General features: G+C 43.5%; 1 protein-coding gene across 2 annotated transcripts in view; it reads right to left on the reverse strand.

Moving 5' to 3' along the window:
* MCC (MCC regulator of WNT signaling pathway) overlaps window positions 1–19,040 on the reverse strand; it is a 215,324-nt gene that overhangs the window by 8,934 nt on the left and 187,350 nt on the right. For both annotated transcript variants that reach the window (XM_069880563.1, XM_069880564.1), the window contains 3 exons: window positions 14,495–14,729; window positions 8,177–8,383; window positions 7,116–7,213 (listed from right to left, as the gene is read on the reverse strand). In XM_069880563.1, coding sequence (XP_069736664.1) covers window positions 7,116–7,213; window positions 8,177–8,383; window positions 14,495–14,729 — 540 coding nt within the window. The remainder of the gene's footprint in view (window positions 1–7,115; window positions 7,214–8,176; window positions 8,384–14,494; window positions 14,730–19,040) is intronic.

The following is a 19,040-nucleotide window of genomic DNA, read 5'->3' on the forward strand; positions in this document are numbered from 1 at the left end:
TTGTCCTCCGCACGATGACACCGTGTTTGGCCCAGAGTGATGTAAGCAAGATCTTCCACCCCTTGTATTTTCCCTCCTGTGTGGGCTTTTTGTGACATGCTCAGGTTTTATGTGGCAGAAATCTTCCCATGCGGATTTTCCTGCCTTTGTTCATTGCTCTGAGAATTCCCCGGTGCTGCAAGCAGGAAGCTGCTCTCCCCTGGCATGCAGAAAGTTGATTTTTCTGCCCCTGGCTTGGAGTGCACCCAGGCAACTCCCCTTCAAGTGAAAGCACAAGCTATCACCCCTCTGCCCTGGTGTCAACAGCACCCACAGCTCTTGCCCAATCTGGAGGAAAAGAGGGGTAGTGAGCACTCTCCAAATCATGACGTTAGAAACTTCCCACAGCAAGACAAGTTGTTGAGGGTCCTGATTATCCTACATCTTGCCATCCCTCGGAACACCCTTTTACCCACCAGGAAGCTCTACCTGCTACAGGTAACGCTTCTCCTTCAGCTACAGGTAACGCTGTCCCCTTCGAATTCAGCTCCCCAGATGGAGCAGCACCATCAGCATCTGCCTGAGCTCAGCATCTATCTGAGCTTTCATAGAGTCACCAGGTTGGAAGAGACCCACTGGATCATCGAGTCCAACCATTCCCATCAATCACTAACCCATGTCCCTCAGCACCTTGTCCACCCGGCCCTTAAACCCCTCCAGGGAAGGGGACTCAACCCCCTCCCTGGGCAGCCTCTGCCACTGCCCAATGACAATTTTTTCCTAATGTCCAGCCTGAACCTCCCCTGGTGGAGCTTGAGGCCATTCCCTCTCATCCTGTCCCCTGTCCCTTGGGAGAAGAGCCCAGCTCCCTCCTCTCCACAACCTCCTTTCAGGGAGTTGTAGAGAGCAATGAGGTCTCCCCTCAGCCTCCTCTTCTCCAGGATAAACACCCCCAGCTCTCTCAGCCGCTCCTCTTGTTCTCCAGCCCCCTCACCAGCTTTGTTGCTCTTCTCTGGACTCACTCCAGAGCCTCAACATCCTTCTTGTGGTGAGGGGCCCAGAACTGACCCCAGGATTCGAGGAGCGGTCTCACCAGTGCCGAGTCCAGAGGGAGAAGAACCTCCCTGGCCCTGCTGGCCACGCCGTGTCTGATCCAAGCCAAGATGCCATTGGCCTTCTTGGCCACCTGGGCCCCTGCTGGCTCATGTTCAGTCGCTGTCAACCAACACCCCCAGGTCCCTCTCCTCCAGGCACTTTCCAGCCACACTTCTCCTAGTCTGGAGCTGCTCAGGGTTGTTGTGCCCCAAGTGCAGGACCCGGCATTTGGCCTTGTTAACCCTCATCCCGTTGGTCTCAGCCCATGGATCCAGCCTGTTCAGATCCCTTTGGAGCCTCCCGACCCTCCAGCAGATCCACTTTGTGTGGTCAGAGCCCTGACAGAGCAGCTGGGCAAACAGCCCAGGGGGAGAGAAGCCCAAAGTTTCCTGGGGTAGGAGCCCCCACAGGCCGTCCAGCCCCAGGGTCTGGGAGGGAGAAGCACCTCCTGCAGGGTCCAGCTTTGAAGGGGAGTGACACACCCTCCACCCCACACTTGACTCCTAGCCCCTTTCCTAATATCCTTTTGCTGTCTGGCGTGTTCCCTCACTCCCTTCTCTGCCTTTTTCAGCTCCAGCGGAACAGGGTGACGTGATTGTTTTTTCTAGGCGTTCAACTTCTCTCAGGAGATAACAGCTGGACATTTAAAAGGAATGCAGCTAAATTCCCTTTTCATCAGCAGTTTAAACTAATGTCTTACATCAGCCCCGTATGTGGAATCCCCAAGCCAATTCCAACGCACGCCTGCCTCACTGGTCTGGGCTAGCCTGCTCAGGCAAACAACTAATATTTAAAGGAATTTTTTAAAAAGGCAACAGAACAACTCTACAAAAATGGCAACAGGGTCTTAAAGTTGCCCTCTTCAAATGCCACATTCTCCGGTCTCACCTCCTGGCGCATCAGTGGGCTGGAGAACACCCCTGGTGCCTGCGCAGAGGTAGTCTAGAGGCAGCCCTTTCTGATCACAGAGGAGGTGGAAAGCGCTTTAAAAACCACTTCGCTGGTGTAAGATGCTGTACTGCTTATTTATTGATTGATTTATTTTTTCAGATTATCACAGGCTTAAAGCCTATCTCAAAACCCAGAGGGTACCACAGGCATGTGTCACAGCGCCGCAGCGGGGAGGCACGCCAGGTGTGGTCCTGGAAACAACAGGCTGGCAGCAAAGAGAGCGAAGAGGGCTGGAGGGAGGCAGCGGAACGCCTGCCGCGCTCCCTGCCTAAACCTCCCACCACGCTTTGCCAACCCAGCCTGGAAGCTCTCCAGAGCTGAAGCTATTTGGAGCTCCCTGTGATGCTCGTATCCAACTCCACAGCAGCTCAGCTTTTCAGATAACCAGGCAGTGGTAAGGAGAACTACTTATTCCATGTCAAAAATAGAGAAAAATGACGGTTATCTGTAATGTGTGTTGGAGAAACAGCTACCCGAGGCATTTCTGAGAAAACTGTCCCTTCTATCACCATGAGTCACTTCTCTTCTTTCAAGAAAGCTGCTCTCAGCGGGGCTCTGCAGGGGAATTTCCAGAGACAGGCCATGCCTCCTGAACCCTCAGGCAGCCAAGGGAAACCACAGCAGGAGGCTGCACAGCCACACGTAAAAAAAAATACAAGAGATCCCTGAAATTTGCAGTGACTGCAATCCATGCCAGTCCGTGGCTTTCCAGTGTCTCAGAGTTGCATATCTCCCCATTTAGTGGGCAGAACTGACAAAAAGCAGGCGATGATGCAGGGGAAAAGCACACCAGCAGCTCCTCAATATCAGCCCTCACCTTCCCTCTGCCATTTTTATCCACTGTATGTTTATCCTGTACTTAATGCAAACAGAAAGATGATTTTACTGATTTAATTCCTAAGAGCAATTTTAAATATGAATCATTACGATGTGCTTTAGTCACTCGTCTTTTCAATCCCAATACTTCACTCTACTGATGCTCAAGACAGGGCTGAATTTCCAAGATGCTTCTACCTACTCCTGAATCCTGCTCTTAGGAAAATAAGCGTGGTGCTTGAAACGTGCCAAGCTAAGATGTTGTCACACAGAGTTTGTGGAAGCTTAAAACAAAGAAAGGTAGCCTGATATATCTCTTACTGGCACTGTGTCAGGAAACAGTCACTGCCATGCCTTGGCGCACCTTTCTTTTGAATTGGTGGCTCTCTCAAAACAAGAAGTTTGGCTCAACACAGGGTTGATGGTCTTCAGGCAGGCATAAGGACCCAAGACAGTAAAGAATGTGACTGTGTCTCAATGGACACATGGAAGTCATTGCAATAGGATGAGCCTTCCATGTCCTACTAAAAATCACTGTGGTTTCCACTTCCAGAGAGGCAGGACCATAGTTACATGTAAAACGCATTTTTCCTTCAGAGAAAAAGAGCTGCTTGCCAGTACTACTGATTACCACTCTGCTCCCTCTCCATGGCAAATTCCCAGTTAGTAGCACAACTTACTAACTTATCTCTCAGCCCCGAAGTAATCAGATGTAGTAAATAATACACAGCTTCTCTGTTATGTTGTTAGGTGGAAAGTCATGCTTTAGTGAGGGAGATAGTGAAACACGTCTAGACAGGCACAACTCATGCATTCTGATTGCACACCCATCAGAGATCATAATTTTATGCCAAGAGGTGACCCAGCTGAGGTCTGAACAGTCTAGTTACAACGTGTTTTGTCTGCCATGTCCCTTACCTAGCTCCGCCAGATCCTTCCTGCCCAAATATTCTAATGATTTTATAATCGTTAAGATTAAATAAGAGTCTCTAAATACACAAAATACAACCTTATCCAGACAGAAAAGCTACCGGCAACTGGAAGTCCAAACAGAGGCTGCAGCAGGACCTCAACAATCAAAGTATTTCTAATAAGGCTTGGGGACAGGGATAAGTTTCAGTCTTGCCAGCTTGGTCGTTTTGCACAGGATGAAAGAACTTAGCAGACGATTAGTTGTATCACCACTGGTACCACCTCACCAAAGCAAGAGCATTTCCTATCTGGAATTCTTCTTACTGCCTCCTACCCGCCGTCTCTAATGCATTTATCATCTGGTAGGTGTCTACCGGGTTATAAACTCATGCAAGTAATCCACGGCGCTCCCTTCCCCAGACACAGTGTCATGTGGCTGATTTTGGGGTATTCAGCCAGATCCTCCTTCACAAAACTGGCCTCTGGCACAATCACCAAGGTGTCAGTGCCAGGCCATGAGGCTGCTAGCAGTACATTTTTTGTCCTCCCAAGGAATAAAGAAAAAGGTTTTCAATACTGAACACTGCTACAGGAGACGCTACCTCCTACAAGAACAAATGTGGTATGAAACAATAAATGAAGGATCGCTCCTGCCTTGAATTTCTGCTGATGGGCACTACCAATGACAACTCAGAGAGCTTCAAAACACGCTGCTGGATTCCAGATTTATGAGAAAATCCGCGTGTGCAGAGAGAAGATAGCCTACCTCTGTGGATGAGGCTGTTCCGCTGCAAAGCCATTTGCAGACTACAAACTAATAAATGCTTCCAAACCACACCAAAATCCAAACCGTAACTGTCCCCTGCTGTTTTATTTGGGTTTCACTCTATTTCAATTAACTGAGAAAAACCTGATGGTTCTGCAGCAACGGAAGGACAGAATGGGAAAGCAGCAGAGGGGGGAAATGCCAGGGCTTTTGTCTCTGTGCAGACAGGATGGGGAGGGGGCAAGCAAGCAGGGTAGCTGATTGATATCACATTCTCTGACAAACTGGAAGACTCAAAACCAAACAGATTTTTGCCCCTATCTTTGCAGCTGCCGTCCCCTGCACCAGTGTCTGCTGCCTGGAGTAACAACAGAGGGGTCCAACTGCTGGATGTGTGCACTAATTGCAACCAGCGCTGAAACGCTCCTCAACGCTGGCGGTTAACTATTGTCTCTAGAACACAGATTCAGTGTCTGATGTCCACTTATTTCACATCTCCCTTCCCGCCCCCCCAGCAAACACAGTTACTGGCAAAATGTTATTTTATTTTGAATTCTGATCCTGCTTCTTTGGTGGGTGAGGAAGGTGCTAGGGGGAAGCCACCCGGATCTCCCCTGGTTCACGCACGGCGCCAGCATTTATTTTCCCGTACAAACAGCAAAAGCACGGAGTGATTGGCACAGGCTAAGTGCAAAAAGTTAAACCCAGTTGGCCCCTGAAGATATCGCAGTCATTTCAGACTATTCTGCACTGTTGTAACACTTGCAGAGAGGAAAATGCACTTTGATTATTTTTTAAGCTCTTGTGGATCCCTGATGGAATACATTTCATTGTGGTATATGAGGCTCTGTTTATCCAGGGCTGCAGTTAGGAACTGCAAGTATTTTTTACCGTAGCTGTGGCTAAACAGGTTGCAGTAAGCCTTCTCTGTGTGCTAGACAGACCTTCTACGGACTTTCAGAGAGCAGACTTCAGGATAAGGAGACTAAGCATTCCCCTGATTTGGTTGGCACACTGATTAGGGAGAAAAATACCCTGTCCACACAGCTTGCGGGAACTGTGCTTGAGCCCCACTGGCAGTAGCAATCACATTTAGTACAGTCATATTTCCATTACACAGAGAGTCTTCACTCCAAAAATTTATGTACAGTTTAATCCGATTATTTTTCTTCCCCATTTCTGCCTGACAAACTGTACTTGCTGGGCCCCTGGCTGGAAATCCATGCTAATCAACTTAAGGACTAGTAGATAAAGCACAGTTTTTTTCTCTGTGTTGTCAGCAAACCACATTTCATGACTAGACTCAAGCCTCTGTGAACTAAGGTCACTGGCATCTACTCGAAATCCAGGAGAAAATAACAAGAACAGGGAAAAGCTGCAGCTTGAGTGAAGACAGAAAATGCGAGTGGAGCTGCTCACACCAGCAGAGGAGTGTGAGGGGTACGGGGGAGGCCAGTGGCTCTGTGCAATGTTTACGCACATGAATTTGTTGATGGGTTTTATCCACCCACACGCAAATGACAGTTTTGATTATTTTAACCACAGAATTTTGTTTCCTGCATCAAGCAAACTAAATGCTCAGCAACTGCCAGACTATTAAGCAAATGGTATGAGATGTATTGATTCTGCAGTGGTAACGATCTTACATTTTTACATAATGTCTTTCAGGCTTAAGTGTCCCCAGGCACACTAGGAGTTACAGCTATGAAAAAGCACTTCAGGAATGAAACACCACAGCTGCTTGAGAGGACATTCTACCATTACAGAGGATGCAAGAACCAGAAAAGAAAAATACATGTTTTTTTCCCAGCCAAAATCCTTGGTAGCGCTTTTGACAGGTTCTAAATAGAATAACCAGATTAGATATTAGATAGCCATGTCTTAGAATAAGGTGGAACAAGTACTGAAACAACTATCAAGACAGTGAAAATCTTTCTCATGAGGTTTACCACATAGCTGCTGCAGCAAAAACGGCTGGACAAACAAGTTACCTAGTTAATGTATAACTGCACTGAAAGCTTTGGCTTAAAACCTGGCTGTTGATAAAAGCAGTTTGCCAAGATATCAATTTTCTCTCTCATTGGAAAGCTTCACACAATGTCATTCTTAATTCTAATTGAACTGTGGCTCTACTTATACACTCAGGAAGCAAATATCTGAGTCATGACAATCTCTGCAATTCCCACTCCTGTAGCACCCATCCAAGTCCTCGTCTGCGACCTTCTTAACCAAAGATCACACTTAAATCCTGTCTTCACTGAAGGTTTTCTACATGCCCTCAAGCAACTGATGTCACTGTTTTGTGTGTCATATATGGACACTCCTGACACTGGAGGTTTCTTAGGGATGCAGTCAATTTGAATTTTAGAGAACCTCAAGGAGAATGGAGCTGAGCACCATGCAGGGACCTTCATCAGCTGAAGGACAGCAGCAAAAGAGAGGAGAAGGTTAGAACTACTCTGATCCTTTTTCCTTCTTGCTGGAAAAATCTGTCATCACTCTTACAATTGTTTGAGGGTAAGAGCAAAGGCTCAGAACTGAACCCTGCGCTGGACCTATGGAACAAGTAATCTTTTTGGTGAAAGGAGCTGCTTACCGTCTGAGTGCGTTTGTCAGTTCAGCAGTCAGTTCGCTCTCGTTGTACTGTCTCAGCTCAGTTAGTGTTAAGGGTGTTGCGGTGCCATCGCTGCATTCCTGAGAAAAGAGGGCAGGTCAGCAAATTTGAAGCTACTATCTCAATGGGAAAACTCTGAAAACCTCTTAGTTCACAGCTACTTTAAAATAGTGCACATAACTGCTGGTGTCTTATATTACTCTTGACGACAGACATGAAACAAAGAAGCATCACAGCAAGAAATTCAGATGATGTCTTGCATGAAACAAAGAAGAAAGACAGAGTTATGGACTAGCTCTGGATTTTGGTTTTAAACATATTATTATAGCACTAAAATAACAGGATTAAAGTTCTTCTGGGTATCACTGTTTTTTTCTGCAAGTTCATAGAATCCTAGAATCACTAAGTTGGAAAGGACTCACTGAATTGTCAGGTCCAACCATTCCTGTCAATCACTAAACCATATCCCTCAGCGCCTCATCTACCCATTACTAATATAAATGGCAGAAATCTGTTTAGAATCATAGAATCATAGAATAACCAGGTTGGAAGAGACCCACCGGATCATCAAGTCCAACCATTCCAGAGAAAGACTTCATTGTCAAATAATTACAACACGTCTGACTTGGAAAAAGGGACCACCATTACAGTGCTTTTTCATAGAAATAACTTCTATTTTTTCATATTTTGCATTTGGAGTAGGGAGAGGACAGTGTTTTGCTTAGACTCTCTTCCAGTGAGTGGCAACAAAGCAAGACATGCACAGTAATTAAGCACAGTAGCTCGTACATCTGTCAACAATGACTTTGTTGTATTCCCCTCCAAAACGACCATCCTGTTTTAGCCCAGGCTTAAGAGTAATTCTGCAAAGTCCTCGTAAGTCACAGTATGGAAAGAACCACATAAAAACGGGAGAAGAGAGAAAAGATGTACCTATAGACAAAAGAGGAGAATTATTTAATGTGCTAAAGATGGCTGTGGAGAGGGAAATTGTGCAATAAATTGTGGTTATGCTGATTTTAGAAACTTGTTCGACTCCTGACCTTGCCCAGTTTGTCCTTGCTTCCACTGCTGGTTGAGCTGAGAGACCTCATTCTCTGCTCTTTTTGCTCTTCCACTTCAGACTTCAGGTGCTCAATATGGACAAGGTAAGCCTGCTCCTGGGCCTCGCGAGTGCTCAGTTTCAATTCCAACGCCTTCTTCTCCTTCTCTAGCAGGTAAAGCTGTGCCTTGAGCTCTGCCATCTCCTCCTGTTAAAAAAACATTACCAGCATGATGCTTCACGGGACTACGTACCTAAAGCAAGACAAGGTTAAATAAAAAGTTTTCATCTAATACTATTACTTGTGTTTTCTTTCCGTGGAGAACAGTATCAACATCCAGAAGGCTTTTTATAATCACATAATATGTCAAAAGACCAGCATGTCTTGAGACTAGGGGAGCATGAGAAGCTGTGCCATCCCTTGATCAGCCTCAGAAATAAGATGAGAGGCAACAGAGCAGCCAGTGTAGAGCTGGAAGTAGAGTACTGGGGATCTGAGAAGGATGCCACAGCTGCTGAAGTTTCTTTGGTTCTACCTTGCCCTTTAGAGGCCACTGCCCTAAACCCAGGAGAATCTGACTTTCTTGCCACACAGCTCCCTAAATGCCAGGTTCTAGTTTGAATAAGAATTAGAGCTGTTTTATCTCACTACAGTGGAACAGGTTTGAGGGACTAGGTCAGCGAATGCAGGTCACATATTCCAGCCTCGTAACAGCAGACTGTGATAGAATTAGTTAGCCAAAAAGGGAAACTAGGCACGGAACTATCAGATGTCCATTTTCAACTTCTGCCTGTTAGATGGCCAGAATCCCAGCTATACACAACCAGAGGATGACAAAAACGCACCTGCTTGTATTACTCCATAAATATGATCCAACAAAGATAGACAACAGTTCTTCATAGGAAGAAGCTGAATTCTGAGAGCTAATTCTTGTGTGGACTTCTTGTGCCACTCTGATATTTCTGACAGGGCTGTGAAGTGCTGCAACACAACAACTGCTCTCGGAGAACAGACCTCTGCTTTAACACCTGCTCCTCCAGTGTCTGGGGAGAACTCTAAGAACAAAGTATGAGTGTGGTGACCCTTCTTTCAGCAGTTGTTCTCAGCCTCCCGTGAAAAGCAGCTGATAGAGATCCTGAATCAGAAGACTCCTTCTGTTTAACAACATTTCAGAGACGTTTCTTCCATGAAATGTCTTGTTATTTTCTGATCCCAGGTAAACCCAGTATCCACAAAGCATTTAAAGAGACAGTTCTAAAACATAATTTACATTACGCGTTAAAAAAAAATATGACAAAAGACCACCAAACCATAAAAACCTCAGAGCCAGAATCATGTTCTCACTGTCGAGCCCCAGGTCACCTCATGGGTGAATAATGAGATCGTGCAGACATTGTCTGTGTTACCCATCAGTTCTAGACTTGATCATCGCGTAAACATCTCTAAAAGATAGAAACTTCTTGTTGTGTGGCCAGCCTTGGAACAAATCATTCTTTTTCAACTATTACTTTAAACAAAAGCTATATTCTAATCACAACAATGTCAGAAGTATCTTACCTTATTAAAAAATAATGCTCCTTGTATTACACCCGTTGCTAACAAAGATTATGGGAACACAGATCTTGGCAGACATTTAGACTAACTCTTTCTGTAGAAGAGAATCTACGTTCCTATCCAATTCGCTGTTCGGATTAAGTGTAAGCAGCGCACGCAGGTGCAGCACAGTTACAACCAGCATATTGTAATCACAGGTAATCACTGGCTTATTCAGAATCACTAACCAGGCAAAAATAAAAACCCCTCAGGCTTGGGAAGGTTTGCAGGAGCTTCACAGTCACTCACTTATTCATCTACATGTTTGTGGGCTGAGGGTTAGAAGCACAATCGGGTTCATTCAATGTGGTTTACAGAAATTCAGTTGTTAGTCAAACTCACTATTCGTTTCCTTTGTCAATACTAAAAATTTAAATAACACTGGTAAATAGTGATGGGGAAATTTAGTTATAGGAGTTGAACTGGATTGTCTGGTATACTTAAGTGTATGTGTTTAGCTGCTTAAACCTGTATTTCTAAAGCCATTAATCTACTTAGCCTGCTTAGTGAAGGCTGAGAAGTAATTTGAGGAAAGTCTTTGGCACTTAATGTGAATAGAAGATATTCTTGACAGAGGGCTACCTGTGAGGGAGGGTCATGACAAGAGCTTCCCAGGCTGGAAGCTGAAGTTAGGCAAATTCAGCCAAGAAACAAGGGACATTTATTTCTTAAAAGAAGAAAAGTGAATTTAACCACTGCGACAATGAGTCTGTGGAACTGATTTTCCCCACCACTTAAAAGTTTTAACCTAAAGCCTGGATGTTTGTTTGCAGTACATATTCTAGCTCAAAATAGATGTGAGGATCGATGGTTAATTGCTTTGTTTATGAAGGCAGTAAGTTTAGATCATCCTAAACGAATTCACAAGCTTGCATCCTGTCCTAGAAGACGCATCATGGACTCCAAAAGCTCCCTCTATGCGATAGTTTTTTCACGTCAAGTCAACATGACTTTGAAGTAGAGAAGCAAAGACAAAGCAGGGGAAAAGTGGAAGAACTGTCAGCACCCGGTGCCTTACAGTGGCTCCCAGGGAAGGAACGGGAAGGAATGGAGAAGTCAAAGTTAAAAATTAAAACTACAGTTGGGGATCCTAGTATGGACACATACAACCTGTGAGGAAACAGCAGCACTTCATGTGAGAAAATGGGAGTAGCTCAGGTCAACAGAGAGAGTTAACTAGTCTTTCCACATGCAGTAATCCCTTCCATGAAAATATTTTTTCTAAAGACAGCGTCTAAATTTCACTTCAGTGACAGCATCACCTTTGTATATTTGCTGTCTTCTTTTTTCCTAATGACAGGATGAAACATTCTTGGTCTAACATACCCGCTGCTTCAGAGTGCAGGTCTAAAGCACAAGTGGCATTTGTAAAATGAAACCCCGAAGGAGGCAGCAGCAAACGGTCAGTGCTCCACGACAGAGGTCTTATGCAACACATGCAAATTCACAAGCTTCAAGCACCAAGTCTAGCAGTCACTTCAGGACTAATTGATTGAATATTGAGGAATATTTTGTACTTGTAGTGATATTATAATTCTGAAGTTGGGTGAAAACTTCAGTGAAAATTAAACGCTGCTGACTCAGTATAATCAGAAATGCCACAGCACCCTCAAAATTAAAATTTGTGCTGGGTGTGGTCATGTCAGAAGAATAAAACAGCAAGGACTTTTACGTGACAAGAAGTTCCAAAAGTCATGAAAAAGGACTCCAAGAGGATCACAGTACAGAAGGTGGAACATACCAGCCTTCAGGGAAGTAAAACAAATATCAGAGCAGATAAAAGGCATGCACTAATTAACTGTATTTTACTATATACATATATAAGAGCATGAAATGCTGCAACAAAGCCAGACAACAGGATTCTTAAGATTTTCTGCAAAGAAACTGTAGTCTCAGAGCACCTTATAAGCAGTATTACCACCACCTGTACACAAAAAGGGAAAAATATCAGTGTAGAAAGCTGAGACTTCTTATCTAGATGAAGCCCTTTGAAATGCAGAAAGGCTGTAAACCAAGAATTATTTACACCCATCAGAAGTAATCTCCTTGCTAACCGGGGCATGACAAGAAGTGACCTCAAAGCAAGACTACCAAATGATGGCAAACTGCAGATGAGAATATATTTGGAAACATGGTTAATTATTGCTTGAAGCTAAGAACTGGATTTTACAGAAGTACTGGCAGACCACTGCTTCTTACAGTAAAAAAAAATAAAGAGGATAACATCCCCATATCATCTTTTTACAGATCTCTTCCATCAATAACGAAGAACTAACACTGTAAAGCATTTTCAGAACATTATCAGCATAACACAAAGATGCAAAAGGAAACATGGCTCATGTGGTGATCAGTTTTTACTGGGAGTCATAAACGAAAGGTGCCAAAAGATCCAGCAGAGATTCCAACGCAGATACGAGTTTCAGGAAGACAGCAGCAGGTCGTTAAGACACAGCAATGCAGGAAATCCTTGAGTAGCTCAATCAATCTGTATCATCCGTGCTAAGAATGTGGAAGGCAGGGAACAAATACTGAGCTGCCACATGATGAAGTTCTCTGCAGCACAGATGAGTTCCATCTGCTTCAAGTTAAATAAAATACCACAAGGAAATTTAAAATAAGTTCTCCAGTTGTCTCAGAAGAAGGCAGATGAAAATGCTATTCTGTGTGAGGTGCATGTTCCAAGTAATCGATACAAACAATATATTCAGAAAGCCAAGACATCCATGAGTCCTGCCTTTAGGTTCACTTGTGTTACAGTTTCCTGAATACAGGAGTGAGGCGTAACGCAGACCTGGACAACAACCACGACAGATGCTAATAAGGTTGTACGTTCTCTCGGTACCAAAGCACAAAGAGTGTAGCTGTGCCTTTTGCAGCGTTTTATGCACAGAAGAAAAGAAAATTTTCTACTTCGTAGAGCACGAGAGCACTTACAAAGAAATCCACTCCAAGCTTCAACAAACTTCTTTCACCATATTTCTTTCAGAAACCTGGGCATTCCCTGCAACTGTGAATTCCAGCGAAGTATAACAGAAAATTATAATGAGCAACAACACTGTCATTTTCTCTGTACCAGAAAGGACTGAGGATGACTTCAACCACTTATCTAAAAATGTGTGTGTATTCCAGTATGCACTCCACACAAACCAACTAAGAAGAGAGATTTTTTCTTCTAGGGCCCATTCCTGCAGTGAAGATCCAATGTGCTAGGTCCAGACAAAAGTTATGAGTGAATATCAGCATCAAAAATAAGTTAGTGATGAAAAGGGCTACCAGCACTCAAAACTGTGCCAGAAATTATGATATGCAACTGCTGGCGTTCCTACCAGGTCAGGGAATGCAAGGATATTAATCACAAGGATATTAATCACAAGGATATTAATCACAAGGATATTAATCACAAGGAATAGCCTTTATCAATCAATTTAAAGATAGAGGTAAGAATGGTGTCCAAACGTTTTCAGAGAAGACATGGACACAAAAGAGGAGAAGGAAGCGTGATATCTGAAATATACATATAATTACCTGCAAATGTCTTCCAGACTACCTTGCATGCTTTAATTATGGATAGTATAATGCTGTTTGCCACAATGTCCTCAAACAACTGACATACATAACGTTAAATCTTCCTACTGGTAGCAGGCAGTCTTTTTTTTCTGCCTGCTTTTTTTTACTGCAAATGTTGAATGCATCACTGCAAAATTATATTAATGCATCATGGAAAGTCTGCACCTCTAAGAACATAACAATCATCACTACGCTACCAGTTAGCCAGAAGCAGCACACCTGAACAAAAATCCATAACTTTAGAAGCTTATGAATCTACTAGGATTTGCTCTCCCACGTGATACCATCATCTGGCAAATCTGCCATTCTTGACTAAAATAGGACTTGCTAACGTGCAGAAATTAAGATGAACCACACCCAGGCAATTTCTAAATGCAAACATGTGCTTACATTGTCTTTAACACGTTCCTGTGGTTTACTTCACATCTCTCACGGTCAATAGAAAAGCCAGATTTAAAACTCTATAAGCTCTCTACCTCGTCAATAAAAGTCAGTTTTTCCAGATCACATCTATAGAAATGGATCTATAAGCCAGGCCTGAGGGACTAGAGTCTTCTCCAAAGTTATCCAAACTTCTGCAAGTTATCACACACTGTGCTCTTTGCCTGGGCTCCGAACTGGGCTCCGATTGCCAGACAGTGCCTAGAACAGCTCTGGACGTGTGACCGGCCACTGGAGAGCATTGGGAGTGATAGCTTCTGGCAGAACACTCCTCCTCCCTTGGCAATATTAAAAAGAGGTGAATTTGTTCTGCTTCGGTTCACAAAATATTCAAGATGCACATTCGCAAGCTTGTAAGTAAAGTAATGAACTGTCTCTTGGGAAGTGCTGTATCATGATTTTGGTCACCCTCAAGCAACTCAGCTGCCGTATCTCTTAGAGGGAGCATCTGGTTTGTCAGGGAAAGCATTCCACATTTAGAGCAACGGATGAAGTCCTCGCCTAATTCGAAACATACATAGCTCGTTGTTTTTAAAGCACTGCCTTCTGCCATTCTCTGACTACTGGATTTTCAGCCCTGATTATTTGTTTCAAAAAAGTTACCCTTTCTCACCCAGTGATCACTATCAAAGCCTCCTGTTTGTGTGACCGAGCGTGTTTTGCAGCACAGAGGCACTGTCAGCGGCGCCGTTGGACTGTTAGATATAAATAAAATACCTTCATTGCCATAAGTTCCTGCATCAAGACTGCATTTTCCAGGTCGAGCCTCTGGCTGTCTCCACGAGGTTTAACGTCATAACTAAGGGGATCAATGTGGATGCTTTCCAGCTCCAGCATTGTCAGTTTCACTGCTGCCCTGTCATTTTTCAACTGCTGGATGTAATCCTTCAGGCGCTGCTCATCCTCCTTTGTAAATTCCGTATCACAACTGCTTGCAGTTGAGCTGGTCGTACTGGAAAGAGAAAAAAAAGGTTTTATAAAAACATTTGGAACAGAATCTGTATTTTTACACGAAACAGTCTCCCAATACTTCACGAATGCATCTGAATCTTACTTAAGAGTTCACAGAAAGGACATACATAGCATGGACTGGACGTTGCAATGTTCAGAGGGTGCAGAGGGGTGTGACAAATTCAGGAAAGAAATTAATTCCCTAAGCTGCACAAAAGAAATTAATTATGTGACAACTTCTCCACAAAGCCAGATGTTTAGTGACACATAACTGAAAAAAGAAAAAAAAAACTACTCAAGTTTTCTTAGCAGTACCCTAGCAGAGCAAACTTCTCTCTGCTGCACAGCCACCGAGTCTTTAACTTCTTTGGGAAGAAGCATCTGCTAAGAAAAAACAATTGACCCACACCCCATTTCTCTCTGCTGACAGCAATAGTCATTATCATCTCAAATATTTTTGATGAGCTACTTGTAGGAATCAATCTGAGAAAAGTTCTGCTGGCAGATGCCAGGCGGTAGCATCTTTCAATTCACATTAAGGTCTATTCCTCAGTTTCTTCAGGGCTGCAGGCATTTAAAGCCAACTCGTAAGGTAGCAGAACTTCTAAAAAAAAGTCACCATCAGACTTAGCAGAACTTCTCCTATCCACAGGCATCAAAGAAATGACTGTCCGTTAGTCTGTCCCACAAATGTTTACACACAAGATCACAGAGAGGGAAACTAATGTCTTGGAGCAAGGGTGGCTCGGGGCTGCCTACCCACCTCCACGCATCCTAGTGCTGCAGGGGGCTGAGACCGACACAGCCGTAGCATTCCAGGGATGAATATAGCTGCAATGATGTTAAAAGGAAAATAAAATGCCGCGTTGTTTCTATAACCTCACTCAGAGCTGCCTGCTGTCTCCTGAGGTCCTGTAATCAGCTGCCGGGTGAGGGATAAGTCATCCATTAACTGCGCTTGTCTGGAATGCTAGATGATCTCAGTTATCAGCAGGGGAATAAATCACTTTCTGCATCAAATTGCACTGCTGTTCAACATTTTTGTAGGAAGAAAAAAACCACCCCACCCGCTACATGCTGTGAGAGCCAGGATGGTGTCCTAAAATACATTCTGCGTATCAAGAAGGGGAAGACTACCAAGACAGGCTTGATTTTTCTCTTTTCTTCTATTTCTACTTCAGCCAGAGCTACATGGATTTTTAAGTGCCTCAAATAACTGCCAGTCTTCCCACAAATTCCTAGCAAACCTTGGAAGAGATGGAGAACTGGCAGGTCTACAAAGATTTCTCAAAATCCTTCCTTCTCATGAAATATTGCATTACTGTGCTTTACTACAGTTCTCTGTCAATTTCCCACTATTCCTCCCCTTTCTTTGGGCTAATAGGTGCCACATTTACCACAGATGTGAGTAGACTTTGCATTTGGTTTTGCCCATTTTCATCTGCAGTGAAGCTAAAACCACTCAGTCCCTACATCCTCTCAACCCTTTCAGTTTCAAACAGCTTTTCGTTCATACTCAGTCCTTCAACAGAGAATCTCAGAACATTTAATAAATCTTGCTTTACTGAATCTAAAGATACCTCTCTGAATATCCAGATAACCTCTCTGAAGTAGACATTGATATAAAAATCATGGGGGTAAATGCAAGAAATACTTATTTCTGATGCAAGAAATACTTATTTCTGTACTGAAGTCAAGTTTCAAGTTTCCTCAGCACCCAAAGTCAACAATTACACATCTTTTCTGGATTAAATGTAAACCAGCTATTGTTGGAGGGAGGACAGCTTTTAAAGTCTGCATAGGCTTCAAATCTTGGGAGACAAAGAGCTCATCTCAGTTTTCATTTGCAAAGAAAAGGAAACCTAGTGTCCTGCTGGGAATGAAACCTGAGCAAAAATGCTGAAAGTCTATTGTTGTGCTGTACTGGACCCCTTACTCGCTGGATATTCATAGATTTTGGCCCTCAAAAATCCATGTCTGTGCACTTAACATTTTAGGGGAGAGCAGTCCAAAGCTGGGAAGGCAGCCTGGGTTGTTGCCAGTGACACTCAGGCTGCTTTTACTTCAGTCCTGGCTGCCTGCCTGCCTGTCTGCAGCGGAGCTGGTTGGCCCCTCTGTTGAATCTCTAGCAAGCTGCTCTACCTTTTTTTTTTTTTCCTTCTATTTTAAATCTTGTTTTACCCATTTTTTACCCATTTTTTCTTCTTCTCTCCCCCTTTTTTTCCATTTTCTTTTGTTTTTTTCAGGTGGTGAGAGGAGCTCAGCGAGGAAGCTGCCCCAGCCAGCGCACAAAGGGGGCAAGAACCACCCCTCTCCCTCCCCAGCACAGAAGACTGGAAGCAGTGTGGGTTGCAGAAAGTCAGGGTAAAAAGACCACTTTGGCCTGGTGTAAAAAAAAGAGGCTGGATGATGAGGGCAGAAGCAACGCTGCAGCATTTGTGAATACGCACGGCACAGCTGTGCCAGGGTGTGCTCCTCTGAACACCCACCACACAGCTCTTCACAGACACAACGCGAGCCCAGTGCCGCTCCACTTAAGGGCCCGCAGCTGGTGAGCATATGATCCTGAATTTTAGATATTGCTCTCCTTTCTAACAGCCATCAGGACAAAGGAAAACAGACTGACAGAATGCATATGTGGTATAATGCATCCGTCCAAAAAACCACACGAAGCTGTTGCAAAAGACGTGTAATTTCTCGTTTCTCAAGCATGTAGGCAAGGATAGAGGAAGGATCACAGTTTCATCACACCTAGAGGGAACACAACATCAATCCACTCATTCCAACTGTTGGTGTCCTCGGAACGAGCAAAGAGAAATATTCCTCCCACTCACTTCATCTCTTAAGTCTTTTACAGCGTTGTCATGCCTGGATGATGTCAAATTAATTTTCACATACAGTCTATGGAAAATACGCAGGTTCGTGCAGTGTAACACACAGTTTTATTTGCTGGCACACACGTGCGTGTTTGCATGAACATCTGTGTGTATAAAATGCAGTGGATGGATATAAACGAGGCTTCCAACGGTGCCTCTGTGTCAGTAACTTTGTACACTACAAAATTTTGTCCATCAATCCTAGCATAAGCTTTGATTCATCTGTTAAAAATTAAGTCGATAAAACAAATCTGCAATTCAGCAGTTTTGCAGACAATACAAAATTTGATTGAACTAAAACTACACTATCAGAATTGAACCCTGGAAACTTGCTTGAATGTCTGCATGCAACCTTATACTTTAAAGAAAGCATCTGATTCACAGTATAGATGGACCAATCATCTTGTAGGTGCACTGTGCCTTGAGATCTGAAACAGCACGCCGCCAAAAGATAGTAATTTCCTGAGAAACCATTCAACCAGCCAGAAGACAAAAACCCTGGTATATTTGTCTAAAATCAGAACCTTTGGTGAAACTACCCTGCTTCCTTCTGAGAAGGTTCTGGTTCAGTCCAGCAACAACGCGTTACACAGGAAACATTAATATATGTGTTAGGCTATTTCTAAATAACTTATTTGCACAGTTCAGCCAAGATAATCTTGTTTCTCATCTACTTATCTGAAATCTGAGATGATATTGATGAAAGATGTAGTCCTACATTTGGATGAGTCCTCCTCGGTTGTTTCCTTCTTTATAAGGTGCAGCCAGTCAAGTCTCATTGGCAATGAGTGTCCTACAGTTAGCTTCTGTCCATTAAAATAATTATGACTTCCAACTACACTGCAGACCCATTTCAATTCAAAAATAAATGTATTGCTAATACTATTGTGCTGCTGCCAGGCAAATGGTTTGAGATGCTTGCTATTATTTGTATTCACTTCACCAGTAACAACCTCTGTGATGCTCTTTCATTGCTTTTCATTTATTTTCATTTCAGTTGCTCCCTTTTATAGTCTTTAACCACTTGTCACTAGTGGCTCACCAAGCATTTATTCTCAGTAATGTTTTCAGTGATTTGACATTCAGAATCTCATTTGAAATGCCAAAGCTAAAGATGGGTCAACAATTCCATTATAAGTCTCTATTCCACCGGACTTCAAACAGCAGGGAGAATTACTCATTTGTCATAAGTCTCAGTAAAGGAGGATTTTTTTTCACCATCCCAGTACCTCTTTACTCAGTTGGTCTCAATGGGAAAAGGTACCAATACGTATCAGCAACTAGAACCCTGCAAGGCTAAAACACCGATGGCAAAAGATCAGTCTTGCTTTCAAAGTATGTTTGAACCACACAAAGTAAAAGTGTTTTTGTTTTCATTTCCACGTAGCGGTCCCCATATGGTGGTTCACAGAGCACTGATTAGTGATGGGGACTTG

Source organism: Phaenicophaeus curvirostris, chromosome Z (assembly GCF_032191515.1).
Source record: "Phaenicophaeus curvirostris isolate KB17595 chromosome Z, BPBGC_Pcur_1.0, whole genome shotgun sequence".
NCBI classification, from domain to species: domain Eukaryota; kingdom Metazoa; phylum Chordata; class Aves; order Cuculiformes; family Cuculidae; genus Phaenicophaeus; species Phaenicophaeus curvirostris.